Raw genomic sequence first — 27,766 nt, forward strand, 5'->3', positions numbered from 1 at the left:
GTGTGTGTGCGCGCGCACACGTATGTGCACACGCATGTGCATGTGTGCACGCACCCGTGCACGCAGTGGTCGGTGCACATTGCACATGTCTGTGCGGAAATCTGTGTGGTTAGGGATATGTGCAGCGGCATAAGGAGGGTGTACGTGTATAAGGAGACATAAAGACGAGTGCACGCAGGTATACGTGCCTGTACATGGGCATATGGGGGCACACGTATGGGTACATAGGTGTGCCACATGCCCTGGGTGTCCCTGCTCGAGGTGGGGCGGGCCTAAGTGAGCGCGAGAGGTTCCTTCCACCCTCACCTGTTATGTGAGTCTGTGTGTGCATAAAAAATATAATATATATCTATATTTAACATATGTATTCTAATTATATATATATTTTATATATTGGATATATTATATATGCACACACGTATGTGTTATGTGAGTGTGTGTGTGTGTGTGTATATAAACACACACGTGTGTGTAAGTGTACATATCTATATGTGTATGCACATGTATGTATATGGATATGTACATTTATATTCATATGTGTGTACACGTGTGCATTTGTATATACGTACATGTGTATGTATATGCATGTGTATATGTCTATGGACACGTGTGTGTACATGTATGGGTACACATGTGTGTGTGTGCGGGCACAGACCCGCGCGCACGTTCCCGGCTGAGGCCGGCGCCGCTCATCGCAGCTCAGCGGCGCGCGGGCCCCGCCCCCTGGACTACACTTCCCGTGATGCCCCGCGCGCCGCGCCGCCCGCCCCGCGCCGCTCGCCCCGCCCCGCGCCGCTCGCCCCGCCCCGCCCCGCCCCGCGCCGCTCGCCCCGCCCCGCGCCGCGCCGCTCGCCCCGCCCCGCGCCGCTCGCCCCGCCCCGCGCCGCCATGGCCTCCGCGGGCGGCGCCGGCCCCAGCGAGCCCGAGCGGCCGCATCCCAAACCCTTCCTCATCGGCGTGAGCGGCGGCACCGCCAGCGGCAAGGTGCGACCCCGGCCCGGCCCGGCCCGGCCCGGCACTGCCGCCCGCGGGGCCGGCGGGGGGCCGCACGTGCCGCGAGTTGTGCGCGGCCTCAGCGCCCCGGCTTTGTGACACGGGGGGAGCCGGGACTGCGGCGGGGGGGCTCGTGGCGGCTGCACCTCGTGCTCGGCGTGCAGGGAGCCCCCCAGCAGCGGGGGAGCCCCGCAACTGCTGCCGGGCGGGAGCTCCGGGCAGCGGCCCCGGCCCGGCCCCTTCCCGGCCATTCCCGACCCTTCCCGGTGCCTTCCCAGCCCCTTCCTAACCCTTCCCGGCACTTCTGACCCATCCCGACCCTTCCCGGCCCTTCCCGGCCATTCCCAGTGCCTTCCCAGCCCCTTCCAACCCTTCCCAGCCCTTCCCGGCCATTCCCAGCCCTTCCCGGCCATTCCGACCCGTCCCGGCCCTCCTGACCCTTCCCAGCCCCTTCCTAGCTCCTTCCCGGCCCTTTCCCAGCCCTCCTGCCCCTTCCCGACCCCTCCTGCCCCTTCCCGGCCCCTTCCCGGTCCTTCCAGCCCCTTCCCAGCCCCAGGCCGTGTCCAAGGCCCTGGAGCGGGCCGGGAGCCGCCGGCAGGGCCGTCCCCGCCGACGCGTCCGCGTGCCCCCGCAGTCCACGGTGTGCGAGAAGATCATGGAGCTGCTGGGCCAGAACGAGGTGGACCACCGGCAGCGCAAGGTGCTCATCCTCAGCCAGGACCGCTTCTACAAGGTGCTCACGGCCGAGCAGAAGGCCAAGGCGCTCAAGGGCCAGTACAACTTCGACCACCCGGGTAAGGCTCCGCGCTTTGGGACAGAAAAAGGGCCTTTTTGCAAAGCGTGGCCGGGCTTTCGGTGCGTGGGAAGAGGCTGTTGCGGCGTGTTTGCTGCGCGGGGAGGTCGGGAGCTGCCGGCCCTGAGGGCAGCAGCCTCTGCGGGTGTCGCAGCAGGGACACCGGCGGCACCGGCTGTCTCGCCCGCTCCATGAGCAGAATTCCAGGAGCTCCGTTAGAGGAGGAGCAGACGGCAGGGATGGGGAGGAGGCTCCGCACCCTGATGTCCCGTGAAGCCCTGTGAGCCTCTTCCTCCCTCTCCTGAGCCTCCTTCTTAGCGAATGCGCAAGGGAGCGTCCGGATGCCACTGCTGGAATGCACAGAAAAAAAATACACAGAGCTCCAAGTCCTTTCCTGATGTTTCTTTTCCATGCAAACAACTGCCAGCACTCTGGGACATGCTGCTTAGTGGCAAGTGGGAGACCACTTGCCCTTGTCTGACGTTTAGTGTCTGGTTGTACACGGGGTTGGACACGTTTAAGGTTGGACACGGTGGGCACCTCTCCCAAACAGCCTTAAGATGTCTGAGGTTTTCTCATATACTTTTAACTAACAGTCTGGAAGAGACACATACAAATAAATTATATAATTGCTGAGAGGTGAGAAAAGCAATGGCACTTTTGGGATATTTCAACATACTGTAGTTGCTTGTCAGTGACAAAGTCTCTCTCCCTTGTGTTTGTAACCAAATAAAACCAAATAGTTTGGGGATGGAGAGGGTGCTGGGTTGTTGCTGGAAAGAATAGGCCAGAATTTCCTTTTCCATGGTGGAATACTTGACAGGCAACTTCTCCTTCAGGAAGAGAAAACCAGAGCAGAACTTGAGCTGTTGCAGCATCTGATCATCCTCTTTCTACCATTCTCTTGCAGATGCTTTTGATAACGATTTGATGCATACAACCTTGAAAAATATTGTTGAGGGGAAAACAGTTGAGGTTCCAACCTACGACTTCGTGACCCATTCTAGGTAGGTGCCAGATCTGTGCTGGTCGAGGGCTCCCCTTGTGCCTGGCGCAGGAGCTGCCCAGCTGCCCCTTACACACTCCGAGTGTGGTGCAAGATCCATTCACCCAAGTGCTCTGCTTTTGTTTCCTTCCAGGCTGGAAGAGACGACCGTGGTTTATCCAGCCGACGTCGTCCTGTTTGAGGGGATCCTGGTCTTCTACAGCCAGGACATTAGGGACATGTTCCACCTCCGGCTCTTTGTGGACACGGATTCGGACGTCAGGCTGTCCCGCAGAGGTGCCGCTCGCTCGGCCGTGGCCCTGTTCCCGGTCTGTTGGTCAGGTTTCCTCACCCACCTTTGCTTTCGTGGTAAAACTCACGGCTGCTTCTTTTCCTGTCCCAGTGCTGCGAGATATGAAACGTGGCAGGGACCTGGAGCAGATCCTCACCCAGTACACGACGTTTGTCAAACCTGCCTTTGAGGAATTCTGCTTACCGGTACTAAAGGGTTCATTCATTTGATTTGGGTGGTTTTTGTTGTTTTTTTTGGGGGGGGGGAGGAGGGAGAAAGAGTTGCCTGGCAATTCGCTCTTCTGTGAGGGTAGCTTTTTGTATTAGTCTTTTACGAGTCCCGCACTCCCCCTTCTGCCCTATCTCTTTAATCACTGCAAGCTGTTTAAGGAACTTAAGGCTGGTTCTTTGTGCTGGCAAAGCACCATAATAATCCACAGCAGCACCCTGATAATCCACACTTCTCACTGCCATGGCTGTTCCAGCAAGGGGCTTTGGCCTGAAACACCCCCCCCAACCACATTTATTCTTAAATCTTTGGGGAAAAAAAGATCGTTTTCCAGCAGACTCTGTCTCAGCGAGGAATACTGATGAAACCTGGGGCAGATCATTATACAGTCTGCTTGTTAGTCTGTACAGTGTGAAGGCATTTGAGGTGCTTACACACATATTAATTTGTAAAAATCCCTTGAGGACAAGATTCTGCTTGTGGATTAAGCACTAGACCGGGCTTTGCTTGTTCTGGATCAAAGCAATGTTGGAATTGTGAAAGTATTCATTAAAACTGCTGAATTTGTTAACTGATCTGTAAATAGGGAGGGGAAAAAGAAAACGGGAGGTGGCAAAAATCAGTAAAATGTCATCAGAGGCAGGAAGGAATTTCACGTGTCCGTTAGGGGCCTTGGCTTTTGGCAGAGATTTAGTAATGGCTCGTGACATGCTGATGGGAGGAAGCCCGTGTGCCACACGCTACGGACAGTCCGTTTCAGAAGTGGAAATGCCAATTCCCACTCGAGCTACCTGCTCAGGTGCCCACCTCCTACCTGGTGATTCCCTGCAGAGGGGCACATCCACGCTGTGTTACCCAGTATGACTTTCCAGTTCATTTAGATACTACCAGGCAAGCAAGTTTTAACTTGAGCATTAAAAACAAAAAAAAACCAAAAAAAAAACCCTCCTCCATCTTTATTGTTAGATCTCAGATTTCTCTTAGTTTCTTCCTTGAATTTAACTTCTGCCAGTGACCGTCTCCACCACCGTTCTGTTTTGCAGACAAAGAAGTATGCAGATGTGATCATCCCCCGCGGCGTGGACAACATGGGTAAAAGGGAGCTCAGTTCTCCGAGGAACCCGCTTTGGGGGTGACGGCACATGGGGCACCCCTGCACACCCGTGGGGGGTCAAAGGGTTGTGCTGGAGGGACGCAGGGGAGCCCAGAGCCTGGCCTGGGTCTGCGAAGGGCTGGGACACGTTGTACGTGCTGGGGGTGCACAGCAGGGTGCTGGTTTGGGGAGCAGAAGGCAGCTGTAGGTTCATTTAAGGACCTGCTGTTAATGTATACATTTGAGTTGTACGGGGTTGGCTGATGCACATTTATATTTTGCGTAGCTCGGCCAGGCCCACGTTGCCCCACGCTCCCTGTTTCTCTCCGCAGTTGCTATAAACCTCATCGTGCAGCACATTCAGGACATCCTGAACGGTGACATCTGCAAGTGGCAGCGAGGGGCGGTCAACGGGCACGGCCGGAGCTACAAGCGCCCGTTCCCCGAGCAGGCCGAGAGCGGCGCGGTGCTGGCGGCCGGCAAGCGCTCGCACCTGGAGTCCAGCAGCCGGCCCCACTAACCCGCGGGATTTGCCTCGGCTCCAGACCAGTGCCCAAAAAAACTTTGGGAAGGAAGAGCTACTAGCAAAAGAGGTTTGTGAAGTGCCCTTTAAATGATCGCAGCAGCAGAGGGGACACTGGTGTGAAACTTCTCGCAGCGAGGAGAGGAAGAAGGGACTGTTGCCCCTCTCCCTGCCGAAAACCTTCCCCTTTCCCCCTTGGATATCTCACTATATCGTTGCTAAGTGAAGCGGTTAGAGGCAGTTCTAACTTGCCTTTGGTTTTTAATTTTCCAAGTGACATCTAATGCTGTGAACTCAGCCCCGAAGGTGAAGCGCTACCAGGTGTTTAACGAGATAACCCATTTCCCCAGTGCTGCTCTTCCTTAGCAGGAAACTTAGCACCTGCTTCTGTGTGTTTTCTGAAAGGAAAACAGTCTGTCTGTGTCCAAGAAAGACAATCACAGACCCTCTGAATTAAACAAGCAGGTAGAGTCATTTGCAGCCCTGCTCTCTGGGCCCTCGCCCTGGCATCGTGTTCCGGGGCAGCCTCCCGTGTCACCTGGAGCTGCTGTGGAGCAGGTGAGAACTCATGAACACCACAATATAAGCAGCTCTTGCCCAAGCTAGAGGGGAAACACAGGCCCTCCAGGACAAAACGGAACTTGCAGTTCACCACAAGCACAGGCTCGAGAATCAGAGTGAGTCTGGTTCATAATTGGTACCTGCCGAGCACCTCGGCCTTGCTGTGCTGTCTGTAGATGAGGCTGTCATTTTTGTACCCAAATAGAGTCCCCTTTACCATCGTTTCTGAATAGTGAGCTCCAGCTGGGGTGAGTTGCTCGTGGGGAAAAGAAACGTGACCTTGTCAGTTCTAGTGACTGAGGACGTTTCAGTGCTGCTGGTTGCAGGGTCTGCTGGGCAGAATCCATCCACTTACAGAACTGGGTAGTTAAATCAGCAAAGGGGAAGGATGTGAATTGCCCCTCCTGATAGAACAAACTGTAAGAAGCTACCTGACATATTTCTACCCTCTAGTAGAGTCAGAATGTGTACCTTACACTTTTAAACAGTTAAAAGTGTTTTAAAGACACAAATGTTGTGGTTTTCTAAAAAAAGCAGAGGCAGCTGGAAGTATAAAAAGTGATAGCCCTATTTCCACAATTTATCTTAGTTACACCACAGCAGCAGTTTCTGGAGAACTTCTGGAATGAAGGATCAGTTGGGCCTTTAAAATGTGTCTGTGTTATATTTTTCTGTCACTACATCTGCACTTACAGTAGCTCTAATAATAGGGGGGTGGGGGGATGGAAACGTTATTAGGAGGAACTTTTTTGTATTTGCTAGTTTTCTAAAACCAAAGCCTGGCTGTGGATGTTTTGCTTTGTCTAATAAATGAATCAACAGTGAGCAGAAAGGAGCATTTTATATAAAAGCCATTCTGTTTTGTGTGTTTGTACTGTTACAATGAAAGTAGCCCCAACATTATTGGCGATTTTTCATACTCAACAGTATAAGGTAAACCCAGAATTGTTAGCTTTATTTCTGTAATGGTTGAAGCTTTAGGGAAAAGAATAAAACTGCAGGCTGCAGCGTCATCTCTACAACATCTCCAGCACCATAGAAAGTTGGTACCTGCTAGGTGAACACCCTGGCACAGGGGTACGTGGGGGTAATAGTGAAGCCAGCAAGAGAAGGGAGGTTTCCTGCTGTTGAGCTGCTTTTTGGTCAGGGTAACAGCCTGAGCAGGAGATAGTTCAACTGAAGACTGAGCTATCAGGAGCTTTAAGGAGCAGTGAAACAGTCTCTAAGCTCTGCTTGGAGTGAATGTAGTGTTTGATCACCCGGCCTCATGGGGGAGAAGATCAAGGCAGCCTTGAGCAACATCACTTACAGCAGCAGGGAGCTCCACAGGTAGAGCCTGGTCAGTCTCTGCTGCTCAGCAAGTGCTGTGCGCTTGGGAAGCTTTGATCTCTACTGCAGGAGGCTGCTGCAACCACCAGAAAAGACAGTCAGACCTGGCCCGGGTCCTAGGCTGCTTGTTGAAGGCAGGTGAAGGAGCTGCTACATGGTCCCCAGTCGCAAGGCCATGCAAGGGACCCCACTTCTCATCCGGCAGCCTCTGCTACACCCTGTACCATCCTCTGCAGATGCAAGTCAGGACAAGGGCTGAGTTACCTCTATTTTTTTTTTCCTACCCAAACTACCAGTCCGAGCAGATTTCTTTTCAGCATTATCAGTGCTACCTTGCTTAAAGCTCCTCTTCGAGGTATCTGAGGTATAACCCTGTAACACAACAGCCTACAGACTTTGCACTTACTCTGCAAGGTCTCTGGCTCTTTCTGGCTGTGCCTGTCCTTTCTTGGGCTGCCTGCAGGTTTGTTCTTAGCCCATTTAGCTGTAACAGCATTTTTAATGCCTAATAATTTGTTTATTTTTGCTTAGGCTTATAAAAATTATGGTTATACCACATGACTGCACACAGGTAATAGTAGCAAGTCATTAATCTACGTAGAATGAACTATTTATAATCCTGGCACAGTGCTGTATTGCAGAGAAATAAGGATGACCACAGAGACCATGAAAGTGGGGGCACCAAACTGGGTGCAAAGGAATACAAGCTTGGGCTGATACTGGAGCCCACAGAGTCAATTATTGGTAGCTAAATGCAAACTTGGGAGCTGGGCAACAGCAGTAACTGATTCTAGACTGTTCATCTAAAGTAACTTTTGTTTTAACATGTTACTTTACCCCAAGCAAGAAAGAACAAACTGCTAGGAGACATAAACTAGGCCTGCACATACCCTGGAGCTAAAAGAAAGAAACTATCAACATCAGCCTCCCTGCAGAGGAAGGTGAAACTCATTACCTGCATCGTACTCCTCCCAGCACAGGGCCTGGGGTGCTGAGAATTTGCTGTGATCTCCTCCAGACTGATGGAGCAGCCAAGGTAGAGCAAAAAGGGCAGCCTAACAGGAGTAGCCACTGGGTCCTGTGCTGGTAATAACTTCCAGTACTGCTGCTGAAACCTCTTCTATAACACTGTTCTTTTATTTTTTCCCTCATTTTTTTCTATTTTAATTAAATCTGAACTAATGTCCATTATTGGATCAGCTTGGTAACGTTTCAATTATACAACAAATTCTTGGCTTGGCATAAAAGATATTCCCATTTGCCTGCAACAAGCCTATGAGCGTAACTGAGGCTGTTACTGTTTCCGGATGAGGATGTTCCAGCTGTCCTTCCAGCGCAAATCCTTGAGCTCAGCAACTGACAGAGAGGGATCCCCGTAGGTCACGGGGCTGAATGTGCAGTAGACAAGATAAACTGAGGAGAACCAGGCCACAAGGAAGGCGCTGAACATGCTTTTGGAAAGCAGAGATCTGGGATGGGATGGGGGAGGAAAGAGAGCAAAAATGGGAATTTAGAAAATAACAAAACGTGGCTAAAGCCGTGCTGCAACAAAGACACTACTAGGAGGGGGGGAAAAAAAAAAATACTGCTTTTCTGCAGGAACTTGCCAAGCACTGAAAGAAAGACCCACGCACCTTGTTTTGTCCAGCTCTGTTAGAAACTGTCCTGGCCCACGTACCTGCAGAGATGATCGCTGAGGTGCTGCAATACGACGGGAATCAGGAGAATCTGGAACGTGAGGGCAGGCAGGTAGTGGTACAGGAAGAGCGTTTTCTCCATCAGGAAGAAAGGCAGGTAATTGACAGCCCAGCCTCCAACACAGATCCTCCCTGCTGACACCCAGAGCTGCCACGCATCTGCCAAAGAGAGCACTCCGATCCTAATGCTGTCCTTGAAACACAACCCCAGAAACGTAAAGCTTCTAAAACGTTACCTCTTGAAGGCTTCTATTTTCTATATTTTGTGTTAAAAGACGTTTAACTAACTTACTCACACCTCCCAGTGGAGGGAAATGGTTAAATTTTGTCACGCTTTTATGACGTGCCTATTAAGACAGACCAATGTCAAAATGAAGCAGCTTCACCCCATAACAGTGGGATGTACTCCCAGAAAGCTTGGGGAAAGCAGGACATGTGGCAGGGATGGCACCTCTGCCAGAAAGAACACTTCTAAAATAAACACCCCCAACAGAGTCAGTGTCTCCCTCTATTTCCTTTACAACAGTCACAAAGGTTCTCTGTACCGTCTGAATCTAATGCCCAGAGATGTTTTTTTTAATCAAGGGAATAAGCCACATATTATGCTGGCTGCCATATTGTTTCATGAGATGAGGGTCACCTTCCCAGAGGCCATAACCAACCTCTTGCTGGTTGGACATGGAGCTCTCCGCACACCTGTGTGTCCCAAATAAAAAGCTGGGGAGCTCCTGCACAGAAAAAGCTACCACAGCTAAATACACAGCAGCAAAAACGTGGGTCTGGCCCCATTAAAGTCTGGTAGAACAAGAGAACTCATCTCCATCTCAGTCAGACCTTCGGGAACGTCGTAAATTCTTCTCCTTCGCCGCACCAAGTACCACAGCGACAAACACACGTAGATCAGGGCAGCAACATTAGCTGAGGCCCAGGTGAGAACATTGCCAATGAGGTGGATCTGAGCCTGCAGGACATGAGATGGTCTGAGCCAGAAGAAGGAACACGCCCCAGTTTTGTTTTAGATTAAGTTCAAATATTTCCCACATATATCTGCTAAATCAAAAATTCAGCATATATCTGGCTAGCAACCTGATTTTTCTTGGAACAAAGCAGGTTGATAAGCTTGGATGCTCTTAGGCTCTTGTTCTTTTTAACGTATGGCATATTTAAAAGATACAACTGAAGATGAACTCATCTTTTAAACAGACTCAGTAATGGTAACTAATAAATTGCAGTTTTTCCCCTTAAAAAATGCAAGAAGTGATTTCTTTAAATTGTTCTTTGGACTGAACTCTCTCACTCTCCCTTCGGGAACTCACATCAGAACTAACCTGCTTTGTTCTATGGGTTCTCATTTACTCAGCTTCAGACTTACCCCAGAGGTTGGGTGGAGCCAGTAGGCAATATTTGTATCCATCGTGATCCAGTCCACAGCTGAGGAGCTGTATTTATGTTCCGTATCTTCATTTTTCAATGTTAGTATCTTCCACTAGAACAAAGGAAACAGAATTGAAGCCACAAATGAGAAATCGGGGCTGGATGAGCAGCTCCAGCTGCAAGATCTAAGCTCTTAGCCTGAAAGCAAAGAAAGATTTTTCATCTCTTGTACTGATAACTAAAATGCTTTTGTTTTGTTCTAATGAAATGCACTTTCCTTAGCAAAATTCTGAAATGTTACTAAGGGATATCAACACTACTGATTTCACATATAAAGACATTAAGGCTCAGTTTCAGTGAGATTTCTGGATGCCTAACAGCTCTTCCTCCTTCATTTTTCACACAGTCATTCATGTATTCCTTACTGAATAGTACAGTTGAGCAGTTTTCTAAAGCCCCTCTAAGAGCATTCAGATTTTTCTTCTTAATTGAGGAAGCTAAATTACTCTATCAGCAAGGAATAAACAATGGCTTTTCAGACTCAGATGCTGCAGAAATGTCTAATTTCCTGCTCAGCAGAAAAAAAAAAAGGACAAAGCCAACAAGAATGGCACAGGGAAGATACTCACCTGTAATTCTGCAAATTTGGCCATGAAGCTAAGGTTTTTACTGATGTCCATCTGCGTAGGAGAGTGGAGCTCCACTTCCCTTTCTTTCTGCTCTTGGCCTGGAAGCAAACAGCATAGCTCGGAAAGGGCAATGTAACAGCATGAAATTAATTAGGTGTGCCCATGCTATAACCCTGCTCTTCACTCAAGGGGTCTGCAACAGTCTGTTGGCAAGAGACTTCTGAGGGAATTTTTAAAGGTCTGGACACCCTGGTAGAGGCAGAGTCCTCTCAAAAGCTCTTCAAACCCATTATTAGCTATGTGTGGCCAGAACATCCCAAGAACATTCTCCTCTCTCTGTACTCAGCATAAGCAATTCCATGGGACAGCATCCTTCCACCCATGTTGCACTGTAGTTAAATATCCAACACAACAAGTAGGTTTTGTTTCCTATACTACCAAGGAAAATACTTTTATGCGAAACACACACATCATGTATTGACACGATACCTTTCTATGAAAAGGAGGACCCCATCATGGAATCTGTCTAGAGAACACCTACTTTTCCCGTATCTGTGCTCTTCCACATTCCACACCATGCTCTGGTGGAAGCCTTTGGAGAGCTTCTCTCCAACCACCTCCAGCTGCCGGTATCCCCACTCGGGTAGCGATGCTCCACTGAGCTGCAAGTGAAAGACGTTTTAGTCTTACAGCCCTGCCAGTTTGAACTTCAGGCTGGAAATTGCGAGGCCCTAAACGAGCAGCAGATGGGAAAAAGGGACTGCTGAAAAGTCTGTGAAGAGTCACCACACAACACTGCCTCCACCAGCGCTGCAGCTGTAAGGTCAGCAATTCTGGCAAATGCTGTGATGAGATTCTTAACTGCTCCAGCTGCTGAGAGCTACAACACACAGCCCCAGCACCAATTTGTGAGGTGGTGTCCGAGGCTTAGCTGTGTAGAGTCACCACAACCTCCTGAGAAGCAGGACAGCTCTGCATGCTGAGAAGGAATCAGTACAAACACCTGAAACACACAATTTGGATTCTTTTCCCTCTTTGGATATCTAGCATTTTTTTTTGCTTCTGTTTATTTATTTATATGTTTGGTTTACGTGGGTTGGGTCTTTTGGGGCATAGAGATTATACAAGCTACATGTAGGAAAAAGGTTTATCTAGATAGATAAACCTCACGCTTACCTTTAGCACTGCAGAGGTGTTCACATGCACAAATCTCACTTCTGATAGAATTGTCTTCCACACATCTGTATCAGATTCCCGATTCACAATTTCCTACAATAGACAGATGAATTTCGACTGTCATTTTTTCTCAGCTGTTTCTTCCAGACAGAAACGTGCTCCTCCCTTCTCTTAGACTACTCACCACTCTCCAGAGGTTCTGTGCTGGCATGGAGATGTTATAATCAATGTAACAGGAGACTTCTTGGGCATGCGGGCTAAGAGGGGCAGCAACATCATGCCTGCAGGACAGGATAAAATTACACGCCCATAGACTCTGTAATATCATTTACCAAATTTGTATAATAAAAAACTCCAAATATAAAGTTACCAAGTTGGCTTAGACCAATTTCATCAATAAAGTAAACCCAAATAACCCATTTGTACAGATTGCACTATTTACTCTGAAAGAGAACACTCTCATTAACAAGAGCTGCCAGGAACAGGCTTGGAGGAAGCCAATACAGATGACTCCTGTCCTGGGCTGTAGAACAAGCCCTGATTGTGACAAACAGAGAAGCTCTTCACTGGGGTTTCTGATAATGAACAAATTGGGTTTGGAAGGGACACAGCAAAAACCCAAGGTCAGGATGTTCCCCTTCTAAATCTGAGTGATATTCAAGTGCATGCTCCATCCCTCTGGATAGGAATCAGGAGGCCATTTCATAGAGCAGTCTTTACAAAACAGGCAGGAACCCAGAGCAATCAGCCTCAGCACACAAGTGACTCCAAAATACTGTCTTAACTTTCACAGCACATCCATCATCCAAGACTATGCTATGAAAATGACCAGTGCTGCTAGCTGTTGGTCTCACAAAATAGTAAATGTCTCCACCTTCCTGGACAGAGGGCAGTGAAGGGAGAAGGATGGAGCCTTTGTAGGGAGACACGTATTTATGAGAATCAGCATGATCTGTATCAGGTAAATAAGAGTCAACATGTCTGTTAACCTCTTTGAAGATCCACAGCAGAGTAGACTAGAAATAACGACCAGGCACTGAGTAAGATTTTGGTTAATCAAATCCTACTGCCAAGCCAACTGCACAAATAAGCACTGAATTCTTTCTCCATGGCACAGGGATGACCTATATGACTAACCATGAGGCCCCTCCTAGCCCCACTGTTTAAGGACTAACAGGTAGTTTATAGTGTAGCTGAACAGAAGGGTCCTGCACCTCCACTCCAAACAGTTATTCTGAGAAACAGGAAAACACTGAGCAAGCAGCTTGAAAGAGGATGGGGGAAAAAAAAAGTGTCTTACGTGTTGAGGTATCGCGTGGTGATGCCATGTACCAGCTGCACAATGTGCCCATGTCTGACAGGACGGGGTGGGTTACTCACCACCAGCTGCTGCCTGGTGGAGGGAGACACAAGAGGAAGTGGTGACCCTCTTCTTTCTAAAGAATGCCACCTTGTCACAACCAAACTGAGAGGTCGAGAAGATGCAAACATGGATAAAAGGAGAGATGGCAAGATGAAAAATTCAAGCAACTGACAGGTTACACCATAATGGAAACAAGGCTTGCCAAGGCAAAGGAGAGTTAAAGACAGAATGGCTCAGGGGACTGGTAAGGGGATACCGACACCCCAGCCTGCGGTCTGAATCCAGGTCAGCCAAGAGCGAGTCCAGATTCTTCCCATCCAACAGCTGCTTGGTGGCTTCCATGAAATGGGTAAGTGCTTCAGTGCAAGCTGACAGGTGTTCTTACTACCACCAGTGTCACTCTGGGCAGAGATTAACGGCTATCTCCACAAAGGAGACCAAACTCAACTTGCCTCTCAACAGGATGGACGCGTGTTCTGGCAAGGGGCAACGCTGCAGCTGATGTAGCTGCTGCCTGTGCTTGATCACTCTGTGAGGTTCACAGGCAGCCTAGATGTTCTCCAGGGCTTGTAAGAGTCTGGAGTCTGAAAAGTTTTAAGGAGATACCATTTTCTGTGGTTCCCACAAAGCATCTGGTACTCCTGCCTTGTAAGGTTTGTACCATGGCCAAAGTCTCCTGGTGTGGATAAGATTTACAATGGCACACAGTGCTGCTAGCAGGACTGTTTATGCAGTTCCCAGGGTAACATGAGAAACAAAAGCAACTTTTTGATCAGTATAAAATGACATCACACAAGGGCTTTCACTAGCAGAGCTGCAGGAACAAAGAGTCTCACTCCTAACTGACAGTTACATGGGAGAAACGCTCAGTCACAGACACACACCTGGAATTCCTCCGGATGCGACAGGCTCTACAGTTCAACCCACATTTGAAGTACAAAGAAATATTCATTCTGCAAAAGAGATTTCTACTCTCTTCTGAGACCTACTCAAGTTTGATAAAACTCATCACGGCAATTCAATGCCAAGGCTTCCACACTTCAAAAAGGCAGAATTTCACTTTCATGCACAGCACCTGAAGAGTTCACATCAATCTCATTCCTCTTTGAAGTTCCCTTTGCACACTGCACAGCTCAAGCTCTGGTGGGAGCAGAAAACAGAACCTCTGAGCCTTCAGTAATGCTTCTAACATAATGAAGATAATGGGGAAGCGAGACAGCCTGACCAACTCTGCAGCTGAAATGATTTTCCTCAGGGCTTCAACCTCTATAACGAGAGAACAGTTAAGTCCAGTCTAAGCTAAGTACTACTACTGTGTGCTTGCAGCAGGTTGGCATTTCAGTCTCTTGTATACTCACATTCCAGGATCTTTGACAATCCACCAGTTGTTCACGTCCTTGAAGGGATAACACGTCACCTGCTGTTGATGGGAACTACCTCGGCCATTATCGTACCTGAACAGGAGATTAAAACAAAACAGGAAGAGGGGAATAGTACATGTCTGTGCTCAAGAGGCACAGCACCACAAAACTGCATCAGATCACTGGCTCCTCTCTTAGGGAACACAGAAAGCATGTGCATTTACAGTGTGCTCCAAAAGCTTAACGAAAGACTGCCTATCTGGACATCCAGATGAACGCAGGTGTATTTTCACCCTAAGACTACATAATAAACTAGATTCCTCACCTGATGGGGTAAGTGTTCTTGTGAGAATGGAGCCAACACTGCATGGGTTTGCCCAATACATTCCGCAGAGTTATCTGGGAGCCATAAGCCACCTCTAAGGGTTGGCCCTGAGTGATTCGAGCTAGTCCACCCTGCAAAGCATAATGTGAGCATGAATGGAAGGAAGAAACTGCAGCCCACAGGCTGTTTAAATTCTGGCAAGAGTCACCTCTTATTTAAACTGCAGTAGCTTGGCCAAATGCCTTCCTGTCTGGCTGTATCTAAAAAAGTTCATTGGTAAAAAAGCTTTCCATTTGCTACTAAGATTTCAATCCTTTTTTAAATAAAAGGAGACTTAATGCAGCATTACAGCACCAAAGCACTAAAATTTTTTTAAGGGAATAAATATGCTGAATCAAAATAACAAGAGTGCAGGTGTGACCACACTTCCTTTACCTCTAAGCTGGCTTGGAAAGCACTTGTCATAATTTGGTCATGGGGCCCGGAGCGGTACAGCAAAGCCAAGTGAACGTAGAAGAAGGACAGGTACATTGTCACTGGGATGATGATGAGGGCCAGCCCCCGAGCCAGAAAGTGGCACATCAAGGAAACCTGGAACACAGACAGTTCACTGTTTTCGTGCCCCAGATACTAAAAATACTGCAGCATATTGTTTGTTTTACTTTAAAAAATCCTACAATATGAGATAATGCAAACTATGATTTGGGATTGTGGGATAAAAAACAGCTACAGGTAGAATTGTGACCTGTAGTTTTGAAGTCTCCCAGGTGTTTCTTGTTGCAAAGGGTTACACACAATGTATTTTGAGTGCTGTGCTACCTACGTTTGACAAATTGTGGTCTCCAATCATATGCCAGAAGTGGAGTCCTGCAATGACTAAAAGCAGCATATAGGTGAACAGGCCCATATATTTTACCCTGAGAAAAAAAAAAAAGAAACCAACTGGTTTAAAACCTATACACATTTATGACTGTTACTTAATGCAAGATGCATACATTCAAATTCTGTCATGAACAGGATGCATTTAAGCCTAAGGGCTTTCATTCATGACAAGTTTAGTATGCCAATATACATGTGTTTCAAGGATTTGACCCTAGAAGACATAATTTGCTTGCTAACTAAATAACTGACAGTGACAAAGGCAGAGAATCTTCTCGGTAACAAAGTGACAGATCAGTAAGCACTGAGTCACTAAATTCAGACTTACTGAAGCTTGAGGACTATGAAGGAGAGGTTATGTTATGTTAACTTATATAGACATCTCTAGGAAATACATTTATGTTCTTCCTGTGCTATTACTCTTTAATGCCTGGCATTGTTCTCAACAAATTGAGATGTTTACTTCAGAAACAGTCTGTTGGGCAGGCAAGTCAACTTACAAGAACCAAGTGTTGGTACTTACCCAACTGCACACGCACAAGCTACTCCAGTCAACAGAAGCCAAAACCACCAGCTTGAAGAGAAGGCACTTAAATAAAAGGACAAAGGAAAAAACGCTACAATGAGATCTGCATAAATGCCTGGATTTCTAATACATTTGCTTGAATACAGGTAATTTAACTTGGGAAAAAAAGTCAGCAGGACTCCACTAATTCTTATTCTACCCAGGGGTACCTCATACACAACTTCCATCCTGCCAGGAGGGCAGGATCAGACCCCAGGGCAGGTCAGCCCTGGAGGTGCAGGATCCACACCTGTGTCCAGCTTTCCACAGAGGATGCACAAAGGGAGGAAATGGAGGGAGATGAATGCAGGTGGGAGGGAGAGAGATGCAGAGGATGCACACCATTAAAGCATCTGATATGGGGAGTTCAAGGGGTGGGAAAAGAGGATAGGAAGCAAGGTAACATAAGGAAAAGTGGAAAATCCATGACAAATGTGGAAGAAGGTGAAGTAAAACTAGAAAAATGTGGCATAAAGTAGCCTGTGACCTGGGTATGGGGTCAGGTACCAGGTCAAGGTCCAGGGTCAAGTCCAGGTCAGGTCTGGGGTTAAGGCTCAGGGTCAAGGTCCAGGGTCACTGCAAAAGGATCAGCAACAATCCAGCTTTACCTATAGCTCTGTGAATTGTGGAACTTCAGGAAACACAAAACTGCAAGCAGGATGAAAAATATCAATATTGATTCCAGGAGCATGAACCTCGATTGAGTGATCAAAGAGTTCTCTGTTGAAAAAGAGAAAGAGACACAAGAGACTCTTACCTAGTAGCTTCCTTGACGCCAGGTAAGTGCTCCACCTCAGCAAGTAACATGACTATTAAAGAAGCATCTACCTCTGTACAAATGGCCCATCTATTCCTATTTTGTTTAAAGATGAGTCTCGAATGGCACCCTCTGCACAGCTGTATGTACTCATCCTTTTACAGGCTCTAAAAGCTTACAATGGGCTACGGGACCTCCCTCCTTGCATGAAGAATGTGACCCAAGGGACTAATCTTACCTAGGAGGATCAGAAGGGCAGCCCCAAGCGCAGCACAGTGGGAGAAGTGCATTTCTACCAAAATCTGGTATGCCAAAGGGACACAGAGGGCACCAGCCAGCGCTGGCAGGAGTCGCAAGGACCAAACAGGAACATTCAGGCTGTATTCTAGAATAGGAGACAACAGTAATACATCAATTTGGAAACTGCAGAGAAGCTGGTTCAATATAGAACTCCTTATGACTATAATAACTTGTTGAATGTTACTGCTGCCTTTAGTAATTCATTGTCCAGTTTGTGTTACTTAACTACTTAACTGTTTTAACTGAATAAAAATTTCCATGCTACAGCAAGGTAATGCTTTAAACTCTCATTTCAAGGCCTGCAGGAGCCTTAGGTAAGAGAAGAACTGGAAGTCTCAGATAAAGCACTGTTTCCACTAGTCAGGAAAGAGAAATCTGTCAGCTGTCCAAACGCTGTTTATTTTCTTTAACAAAGTTAGAAACATTTCTTACCAGCTCCAATTCTGTTCCATAGGAAGTTTCCATCAAATCCTCCTAAGTAACCTTAAAAAAAAAAAAAAAAAAAAAAAAAAGAATTTCCAATGTCAAAATTGGAATCTAAAAATCCCTCCTTTCACATGCAGACACTTGCATGTCGTGCATGTCTCAGCTACACCAAGGAACTCAGGCCCTAAACTCCATTTGCTACTTATAATTTCTAGTCACTAGCACTTCTTATCTCACGTTCCTCTTTACCCAACTGCCCGGATAATGAGATATCAGATACATGGCTTTGTCACTTCCCAAATACTCATGTGATAGCCCTGTTATGATATTACATAAGAGAAATCCCAGCTCTACATCAGAACCTCTGACCTGCCTTTTATTTTTCCCCAATGACGTGAACTGGCAACTTATACTTAACCAGAACAACTCTTCTCTCCTCAGTCCCCTTCAGTCCCTCTTCCACAGCAACTGAAAACAGACACTTCCCAATCTAGCAAGACATGCCCTACCTCCCAAAGCCAGCAGCATGTGGCCAAAAGGGGGGCCACTGTCATCCACGAAGAAGATTCTCTTCATGTAGAGGGAAACGAACTGGCCATAATAAACCTCATCAAAACTGGAACAGAAGAGACAAAAACACGTCAAGTCTCACTGGAAGCACCTGGCAAGATACAGGGATACAAGGAGCCCCTGGTTTGTTGGCAGAAGGTTAAGAATACAAGAAAGCAAAGAGAAGCACTTCATTCCCTTGCCCCTCCGCCTTGATTTTCTGATAGGGAAACACTCTTCCTGGGTCTGTCACCAGGCGAGCTCTGCTCTGCTCCATTCCCGCTCACACGTGTTTTAAGAAAAGGATTCTGTGGATCAAGTGGGAAGTAAAACAGTTTACTCACACCACAGCCCGGGGATAGGAAAGCCCCCGAAGACGGCTTATTAATGCCAGCACCGTCAATGCCAAGAGGTTCATGTTTATCTCCGCTGTGACCACAACTGGATTCTTCAGAAATCCCAACATCCTGTCCAAGGTCTGTTCAAACCTTTGAGAATAGTAAGAAAAATAAAACAGTAGTTACCCCTTTGCTATCTGAAGAACACCTGACAGAAAGAAATGCAGCACTGCTTTTGGTAAGTCAAGGTACCCTGACATGGTTTCTTGGCTTATAAAAATATGTTTTATACTGCATAGATGGTAGTAACTCTGTGAAAAATCACCAAGTTATTTTATGTTTTTTTTTTAAATATATATATATTAAATTCTCCCCCCATATAGCTCAATTCGAGATCATATTCTACTGCTGTGTGCTATGCAAACCTCCCAGGCCATACCGTGGTGCTAATGGTAGACAAGCCAGCTGCTCAGCTGCCATTATGGCTTTTTATTTAGCTATATTCCTGTAAACGGAGCCTTTTTTGGGAGGCCAGGAGAAACCCACAAATATTCTCATACCGAGATGGTGCCTCCTCACCTCAGCACACCTGGGAGCTACCGGGACAAACCCTCCCGCATGGCTCGGACGAGGCGAGCACGAGGGGTGCGTGTCGCTGCCCACCTGCCAAACACGAGTCCTGCCCTGTGGAATCGCCCTCTGCAAGAGCCCCCCTGCCACAAAATGGCTCCGCACTCCCCACCCCTGCAGCAGGACCCCCCCCAAACCATGTACCTCTCTCCAGCCCGCCGGGGGTCAGCAGGACCCCTCGCACCTTCCCCTGGAGCTTTATGGGGGTATGAAGGGCCTCGATTTGGCCTCACATCCCTCCCCACCGTCGAGCGCTGTGAGGGGCACTGGGAGGATCCTCCCCCGAGGCTCTCACAGCCCCTATTAAGCCTTTCTGGGGGCGCCTGGACCGCTCTGCCCGGCTCCAGGCCTCGTGCTCCGCTTTAGGGGTGAGCAATGGGGCCCCTAGCCCCCTCCCCGGGTCTCCCCCGCTGCCTTAAGCGCTATAGGGGCGGGCACGAGAACCGCCGCCCTCCCTGGAGCCTCACGGAGCTGGCCCAGCCGCCCCCCGGGCCCCTCGGGGCGGCAGCGGCACCCAGGAGATGGCGGCACCGAGATGGCGGCGGCCCCGTCCCCTGTTCCCCCCCGCGCCGCCGTCACCCCCGACCCGCTCCCGCCCGCCCCGGCGACGCCGGATGTGACATCAAACGCACGTGGCCTCTTAAAGGAAGCGACCCTTGTTGCTAGGGCAACCCCACGGGAGGGAAAAAAGCCGCCATGGCGGGCGCCGCCATCACTGCAGGCCCCAGGAGGCCCCAGTCCCCAGCAGGGGGAGCTTCTTTTTACAACCATTTAATCAAAAGAAAACAAAACAAAACAAAACGAAACGACAGAGCTTTTTTTTTTTTTTTTTTTTTTTTTGAGAAAAGCATAATCTGCTTTATTTTTTTAAACTTTTTTATTTAAATAAGGAGAATTCTTTCATATGGAAAGAGCTAATACAATCACATATTTGAAAGGAGAAACAATAGGTACTGAAACGAGGAAAAAAAGGGCAATAAAGTGTGCCGCAACTGGCCTGGTGATTCCATGATTCGAGTTCCGGTCCAAGTAAAAGTTTCCAAAAAATATAAACAGGTTTTGCACGTTACACAATTATCCATCGTCTGCCCTTTCAAATATCTGGTCTACATGGAAAGACAAAGAGAGGAAAGGCCAAAAAAAAAAAAAAATACTATACAGGTTCATGAGGTTAAAAGCTTTAAGGAGTACAATATCCCCTTGAGAAACAACAAATGCAATTTATACAGAACGGGAAGGAGAATTCCAGCTAGGACAACGCCGGGAGACATGCGGAGGAGGGAAGTGCCTCATTACTGCTGCTGCGATTCCCAGGGCTACGGGTCGAGGTTATGGCTGCAGAGGTCCGAGGAACCCACCGAAGCCACAAGGGTGGTCGTGGCCACCAGCAAAGCCTGGTGGTCTTTGGATTAAAACGAGAAACGTAAAATAAAAGAGCTGGAATAGTCCCGCTGCTTTTGCAAGACCCTCATTGCTCATTGATGGGCTGCAGCTCGGGATAATCTGATGCCAGTTGTCAATTAATCCTTGCAAGGCAATCTTTCTCACGTGGAAACTGGGCTGTTGTATATCAAAAAATAACCCTTGCTTCAAAGAGTTCACCTGTGTTTAGCCAGTCAGAAGCAAAAGATGTGGTTAGGGAAATGGAACAGAACAGAGCATAGCATGCGGTGGTGCTCACTTGGTAGTGGATGGGGTAGCCTGCCGAAAGGTGAGACATAGCCGAAGTGCTAAGCTCCTTTTTTACTATATATCCATAAATACACGGGAACCACAGGGCAGCTTGTAGCTTTGAAGCATTCTTGCAAGGAAATGGTTCAAGAGAGCGCCTCTCTGCATGAACACAAACACGCATGGAGTCCAATGGGTGCGACCACATTCAGAGTTACTGACGGTAGAGATGTCACATGGCAGAGCCTGGAGTGACTTACGAAAGATCAAAAATACCTGTTTCACTAGTGACTGTGCTGCTTCCGCTTGTCATTTAAAAATATACTGCAGCCTGCAAAAAAATACGGATTTTTTTTCCTCTTTTTATTCCTTAACCTCAAGGTTGTGTTTTTGAAATTAAGGGCCAAAGCAGGCTGAAGCGGAAAGCAGCACTGAACGCAGCTGCAAGACTGTGATCACTGTGTAACAAAACCAGCTCCCTATGTGCTTCAGACCTTCAGCTGAACAGTCTAAGCAAGGAGCAGCAGAGTCAGCCTCTGAGTATTTCTGCTTCACCCACTGTTGCTGAAAGTGTGGATTCCACTTCTCCCTCCCACTACGCACTGCATCTTTCCTAGCAGGAGCAGCCTGCTACCTGGTAGCTCATTTCAAGCCAAACCAAAACGAATAGCAGCGAGGGAAAAAATCACTGGGGTGCTACCCTTCAGCAGTGGAGATGGCAAGGAGAAGTAACCCCTATAAATCACACCCACGTTCTGTACATCTTCACCCTCTTCCTCCCCCCAAGCAGAATTTATCTACCTACCAGCACATTTTTGCATCTTTAGGAACCAGAAACTTTCCTTTAGAATGAAGAGCACCACAAACTGCACTAACCTTGAGTTAGCTTTAAACAAACAAAAGCATAAGCTAAAGAAGGATATTGCACCTTAGAAATTCGGGCTCTAAAACTGCCTTCCATCACACAAAACTCCATAAAGTGAAAGGGAGTCTTGCCAACTGCAGCTGACAGTCACGCAAAGGTGAGGAATGGAATGAAGCTCACACATGCATTTCTTGGCCTTTCCTGCACAGAATAATTCAGACATAATATATAAATAGAGCAGTGAAACAATTACTTTTTCACCTAGACCTACAACATCAAATACGTATAAATAAATTCTAGTGTTTTATTCTGTTAGGGGAAGAAATGGAGGAGATAAAAGAGAAAGAAGGATGACCTTTTTCAACAGGAAGAAATGTAGTTCTGATGGCATTTACACCAGAGGGACTGCAACATCTTGTATTCAGCAATAACCTGTTCTCTCCAACACGTTAAGACCAATACCAAGTCATACAGGTGGGAGAAAAGAGGTTAGTGTCCTTGTAAAGCTTAAGTAGTGTGTCTAGAGGTAGGGAAGAGATGAGAAGAGGGAGGCTTGGAAAAAGTCTCTGTAGCCACTACAGTTAGAACCTGGGCTAATATTAGCTAGGGCCAGCTGGGCAGAAGGGTGACATAAAGAAAAAAGACCTGTTGTTCATGATATTCCAAGGAAGAAAGAGTGTGGATGACTTACTGATGGAGCAATCTTTGGAAAATCCTGGGAGCAGGCCTAGCAGATGAAGAGGCTGGTCTGGGAGATGTCTGAAAGCTGGGGGAATACTTGTTGCTAAATGTTAAACCCGGTACTTTGGAGGATGCTAGAGAGATACTGGCACACCCTGCTCTGAAGTTAAAAATCGACAAAACAAGAGAGGAGGGGAATGGGGGGAAGAGCTTTTATTTTTCCTAAAAGTACCATCCTATCCCTTTCCCTTCCGATTCTCTGCCATGCGCAGTGGGGACACCTGTGGAGAGGGGACATTACTATGTCTAAGTTAGTTTAGGTTTCTAAGCTCTTTTTAAAGCTATTGTATAAACATTCTGATTTATACCTAGCTTAAAACTTCAAATGCATCTCTAAAAGTTATGAAGAATAATCTTTCCCAGAAAGGAGAAAAAAAAAAAAAAGGCAAACAAAGAAACAAAAACACCTTTCAGATCCTTTCCCAAATACATTCTTTGTTCAAAATATCTTCTTTGGAACCACCAACAAATGACTTGCTGCCATCTAGCAGGGGCAGATGGGACAGACAATTAGCAAGCTATCATCTACTGCAGAAATGAAGTTTTCCTTCCCTCATTCCGGCGTGACCAGCCCACTTGACATTTTGAAGGAGTTAAACGACACAAACCAAGTTAGCTGAAAGTACTGGAGTTTACTTGCAGCTGACTACTTTCAACTGAAGGACTACAAGCACTTTCAGGAACTTTTAAGTCCATCCTAAAAGTCTACACACACAGACAGGCACAGGCACCCGCCGAAACCAACCAACCCAAGAAATAAACCCCAGCCCCCTCCCCTTGGGATTTTCATATAGCATCAAATACTGCTAAGAAAGCATAAGGTGGCAAGGCTGTATATGCACTATATGCAGCTGCACCAAAAGGAAAGACCTTTTGCTGTTCATTTGAGACAGGAGAACAAAAGGATGATTCCAAATTGCCTCTGTGACCACGTGCTTCCAACACCAGAAAAACAGGAGCTGCTTTTGCAAGGGAGCTCCCTTAGTGATGTGATTCAATGCAAGTTTTACAAGAGGCTGCAAGTTCGAAAGAGGAGCAGAAACAAGACCTTGGGAAAAAGGAGAAGAGCAAAGCTTAGGAGAGCAGCCCCAAGGGAGGAACACGATACAGAACTAGTCTCAGGAGACAGGAAGAATGAGAGCGGCCAAGGTAGGGAGCATAAGAGAGCATCACAACTACAAAAAGTAGTCCATACAGACCCGTTGGCTCTAGCCAACTCTTCTGACCCATGTGAGGCGAGGAGATTTCTTCTTAACAGAGTTTACAGTTTGTAAATCTATGATTTACATTTTGCTGCATGTTTACAGTCACTAAAAAAAAATCCCAAACCCACAACAAAACTAGATCCAGATGAGCTTGCAACAGAAATTCGGTGATTTTTTTTTTTTTTCTTAAAACGAAAATGCCACATTTTGTTGTGCACAAGGCACCCCAAAGCTACAATTAAAGTGGTGCAAGTTTCAAGATTAATGCACTGATTTACAATATACCTTTAGTACACATTTACTTCTAATGCAAGCACTGCTTCTAGCTTAGAACAATACTGAAAAATGAACGCCTTAACTGTCCTGTATTTCTCTTAATTGAGTAACCTGAAAGGCTAAATCATGTGGGAAAACATACACTCAAACCAACCCAGGTTAGAAGAGTTGTGATTCTCCAAGTAGCACAGAACCATATATAAAACTAAGCAAGGTTCTGTCAGAACATTTCTGTTGAAGAGAATTCTTTTCTGGAAGGAATGAGAGAGGCAGAAAGAAGGGGGGAAAATGAGAGAACATATAAAAGTTCTGCTATAAACAAAGATATAGCTTTTTTTTTTCTTTTTTTTTTTTTTTTTTTTTTTGTAAAAACCTCAGCTGCCTTTAAAATGAAAAACCTCAAACTAACCCCTCTCCCCCAGTTGCCACTCTGCTGAGACAGAAGTAGGGAAGGAAAAGGACGGGCTTTGCCAAGTGAGCTATCACAGCTACCTGCAGATGGGGCGGCGGGGAGAAATGGCTAGAGCCACTGAAAAGTCACATGGGCCTTGGCGGGTGGTTTGTTTTAAAGCAAGCAGGTCGATGTCATATCCACTGTTTCAAACTGCTTTGTTGGGAGAAGGGCTTGGATGATGTCACTGTAGTCAGTCAATGCGGGGTGGGGAGTGGATCTGGCGAGTTTTTCTGGTGATCCAGTGGGGTCCAGTCTACGCTGTGGTGCCCCTCCGCCTGCAGAAGCAGCTGGGCCTCAGAGGTGCTCCTAGGCCTTGCTTTCCTCCACTTTCACTGCCTGAGGTTTGATCGCTCCTGTACGCACTGGCTTCATCTGGTTCGTGGAGGCCGCTTCTTGCAGCTTTACTGCTCCCAGATTGGCTTTAGTTTCATCCACCCGCTGCTTTGCCTTTTGACATAAAGAAACAAAGCATTAGCTACCATAGAGACCTCGAGTCAGATATTAAAACCCACAGGCCGTGATCGCTATTCATGCAAGACATACATTTGCTTCAGAATTCAGGTACTTCTGTCACACTTCGCTGTGTGAAACCCCTCACACATACGAATCTCCAAGCGACTCACAAGCTTGTCAGCGCAAAGAATCCATGAAAATTTCAACAACACCAACATAAGCAGCGTGACACAGGTAATCCTCTAATCTCTCCTGAGCTCAGATCAGACAGCATTACTCTTTCGCTCAGTGCGACATCCACCCACATACACAAACTCTCTCTCCACAAAAGGGGAACAGCTCCTATGTACCGTTCTAGCACACAGGTCTTCCTGCCTCCCTTTTAAGCACAAGGCAGTATTTAAAGAGCAGACATTACTGGATCAGCCACAGAGTACTGATGTTCACTACCTGTTGTACATAGTGTCCTTGCACGGAGCCCATATTAACAGCTGGTCCAGATGGCTTCCCACTTGGGCTGGCAGAGCTAGGCCTGGAAATCGAAGAGTCGACAACATTCATGGAGTAAATTCTACAATGGAATGAGAACCTTATTCACATGTGAAAGAAAAAAAAGAAAAAAAAAGAGAGAAAAAAAAAAAGAAACAGCAGAAAGTAGTTGTAGACACAGTGTGAGTTTTTACTGTGAGGACTAGTGAGTTCCCCAGCCCAACACACAACACATGGATTAGTTAGGAAAGACAAAACAGAGCAGTGCAAACCTGTGCTCAAAGGTCCAGCAGCCTAAAGGTTTGGACTATGCGCACAAGAGCCCCTCACACCTTCGGTTTGAGAATACAATGCAGGAACTAAAGCTATTCAATAATCTCAAACTTTTCCAGCTTAACAAGGAACAGGGAAGAGCACATTCCAATTCCAATTTGCCCTTAAGGCACAGAAAATAAGTAACTTCACTCCCTTCTCTCAGGAACAGAGGGGCAAATCAGAGACACACTGAAGCAACCAAACCAAAGCCATGATGATACACTTTCATACCAGTATTTAGACTATAATAAGCACACTCTGCACGTGAAAATCCAAGTGGATCTTGTAGAGGCAGGACGCATGCATCTTGTCACTGCAAGGTTGGGTTTTGTCAGTTTACCTGTATGCATGAGGTGACGGTACAGATGCTCCAGAGGACATGCTCTGTTTACCATCGGAGAAATGAAACCCCTTCATTTCCATCTGGGAGGACTACAGAGGAAAATTAGCGAGAACATATCTTTTACAGATCATCCATTACCTCATACAAACCTTCAAGTCAAATCTCTGCCCCTCTACCCATCAAGCCAATTAAAAGAAGAAACATTTTTCAAGCGAAGAAAATGGGGCTAATAAGTGAAATGGTCCGTTGGCATTAAACCAAGCCAACAGCACAAACAAATATAGAACTTGGAGGTTAATTGCTGTGCTCTCTCCCCTAGAATAGACAAATTTATGATACGAATCCATCACAGCAGACATGACATTAATATACCTACTCAAACGGACAAGCTTCACAACAGTGTAAAGTATCTGGGCAGTATTCCAGCTGTGTCTGGAGCTCACCACCCCTCAAGCACTCTGGGGAAACCTGCATAAACATGCAATAAAACTGGAGACTCCAAATTGGATCAAGGCAGGATGCGGCTCCCTGGAAACAGAATGATGAGCAGCAGCAAAACCTTAAGACTGCTTTGGAGGCAAAAGGAAAAGGATGCTTCACTTCAACACTAATCCTTGGCTTTGGGATTTAAGGATCCCGAACAAGCCAATCTCCTTGTTAACAGGCAGGATCGTGGAATGAAACCTCAATGCAAGGGGAGCAGTGAATGAATGCCAAGATGGGCATGCAGGAAATCATCCTTACCTCTCTGCTGGTTGCAAGAACAGAAGGCTGGGATCCAGGCGGGATGATTCTTCGGGGAGCTCCTACAGGCAAGTTCTGCCCCTGGGGAAGCTGGATGGACTGTGGTAGAAGCAGGGGCTGCTGGCCAGAACCGTAGCGGGGCAGAGGAAGCTGGGAGCCAGGCACAGGCATCGTTAACTGCGTGACAGGAACATACAGTTATGAATTAATAGCAGTATTGGGATTCACACACTCTGCCCTAGCACCTTAAAGTTTAGCTTTGCTAAAAGGAGCCTAAAAGCAGTGCACTAAGGTGCAGGATAAACACAAGAGCATTGAAACAGGTTTCCCAGAGAGGTTGTAGAGTCGTCAGGAGATGTTCAAAACCTGCCTGGACATGATCCTGTGCCACGTGCTCTAGGTGACCCTGCTTGTGCAGAGGGTGGGACCACGTGATCCCTAGAAGGTCCCTTCCAACCTCAGTCATTCTGTGACTGTGTGAGGGTTGTGAATGTCCCTGCACAAGAGGACACCTCGTAAGCTCTACTCACCTGCGTGAGCTGCGAGTCCATCATCTGGGAGGCTCCCATACCAGCTGCCTGGTTTATCTGGCCTTCATAAACCAGCGTCTGGCTTCCGTTCATTGGCTGATAGGGAGACCCAGACTGGGTTTTCACCACCTCCAAGGGCTGCATGCCTGGGAAGGCCGAATACGGAGGCTTTAGAGCGGTGCCTCCCGTCAGGACCATGGTGCTGGGCTGAGACAGACTGGGGTGCATATACACCTGAGACCTGAGAAGAAAAAATAAAATCAAATCATGCAAGTCAATGTGCAGCAAACCTTTGGAGGCTTCATACACACACCCCTCCCAAACAGTATCTGGCTTGAGTCTGCAAGTTCCCAGACAGAATATCTACTAGTAGATAGTTCAGCACAAGCTGTGCCACCTGTTTTCATTTTTCTTGCAGGGTTTTATATTCTTTTATTTTCATTTTTAAGCCCTTATAACCATGTTCTTGCATTTCCTGTGCCCAGATACTCTTGCTGTAATGATACTTGTGCTG

The 27,766-nt window shown here is 47.1% G+C and overlaps 3 protein-coding genes across 4 annotated transcripts in view; 1 reads left to right on the forward strand and 2 right to left on the reverse strand.

The window, feature by feature from the left end:
* The first annotated feature begins 888 nt into the window (after nt 1-888).
* Nucleotides 889-6,110, forward strand: UCK1 (uridine-cytidine kinase 1). Its single transcript, XM_026049181.1, has 7 exons — nt 889-984; nt 1,628-1,787; nt 2,697-2,793; nt 2,926-3,068; nt 3,175-3,269; nt 4,335-4,383; nt 4,717-6,110. Exons 1-7 carry the CDS (start codon nt 889-891, stop codon nt 4,902-4,904), a joined length of 828 nt encoding a protein of 275 aa, XP_025904966.1. The 3' UTR covers nt 4,905-6,110.
* Nucleotides 6,111-6,484: 374 nt separating this feature from the next.
* Nucleotides 6,485-19,537, reverse strand: POMT1 (protein O-mannosyltransferase 1). Of its 2 annotated transcripts, XM_026049180.1 has the most exons (21): nt 19,311-19,537; nt 19,116-19,199; nt 18,543-18,686; nt 18,159-18,265; nt 17,656-17,706; nt 17,162-17,308; nt 16,775-16,886; nt 16,125-16,190; nt 15,546-15,639; nt 15,158-15,313; nt 14,723-14,853; nt 14,395-14,490; nt 12,974-13,066; nt 11,858-11,954; nt 11,674-11,766; nt 11,039-11,159; nt 10,498-10,595; nt 9,867-9,980; nt 9,329-9,455; nt 8,476-8,653; nt 8,092-8,266 (listed from the first exon to the last, which is right to left on the reverse strand). In XM_026049180.1, exons 3-21 carry the CDS (start codon nt 18,662-18,664, stop codon nt 8,092-8,094), a joined length of 2,178 nt encoding a protein of 725 aa, XP_025904965.1. In that variant the 5' UTR covers nt 18,665-18,686; nt 19,116-19,199; nt 19,311-19,537. The 2 variants fall into 2 exon arrangements, with proteins under 2 accessions (XP_025904964.1, XP_025904965.1); XM_026049179.1 differs by lacking the exon at nt 19,116-19,199 and having other exon boundaries at nt 6,485-8,266; nt 19,311-19,536.
* A 4,761-nt stretch (nt 19,538-24,298) lies between these two features.
* The window catches only part of PRRC2B (proline rich coiled-coil 2B), a 29,618-nt gene continuing 26,150 nt past the window's right edge, over nt 24,299-27,766 (reverse strand). Inside the window, exons 27-31 of the mRNA XM_026049483.1 lie at nt 27,253-27,493; nt 26,723-26,899; nt 25,976-26,067; nt 25,282-25,363; nt 24,299-24,825 (exon numbers count right to left, since the gene is read on the reverse strand). Coding sequence (XP_025905268.1) covers nt 24,685-24,825; nt 25,282-25,363; nt 25,976-26,067; nt 26,723-26,899; nt 27,253-27,493 — 733 coding nt within the window. The 3' untranslated portion in view covers nt 24,299-24,684. The remainder of the gene's footprint in view (nt 24,826-25,281; nt 25,364-25,975; nt 26,068-26,722; nt 26,900-27,252; nt 27,494-27,766) is intronic.

The sequence above is a fragment of the Nothoprocta perdicaria genome, unplaced genomic scaffold (genome assembly GCF_003342845.1).
Source record: "Nothoprocta perdicaria isolate Ctin4 unplaced genomic scaffold, notPer1 scaffold_6, whole genome shotgun sequence".
In the NCBI taxonomy this organism is placed as follows: domain Eukaryota; kingdom Metazoa; phylum Chordata; class Aves; order Tinamiformes; family Tinamidae; genus Nothoprocta; species Nothoprocta perdicaria.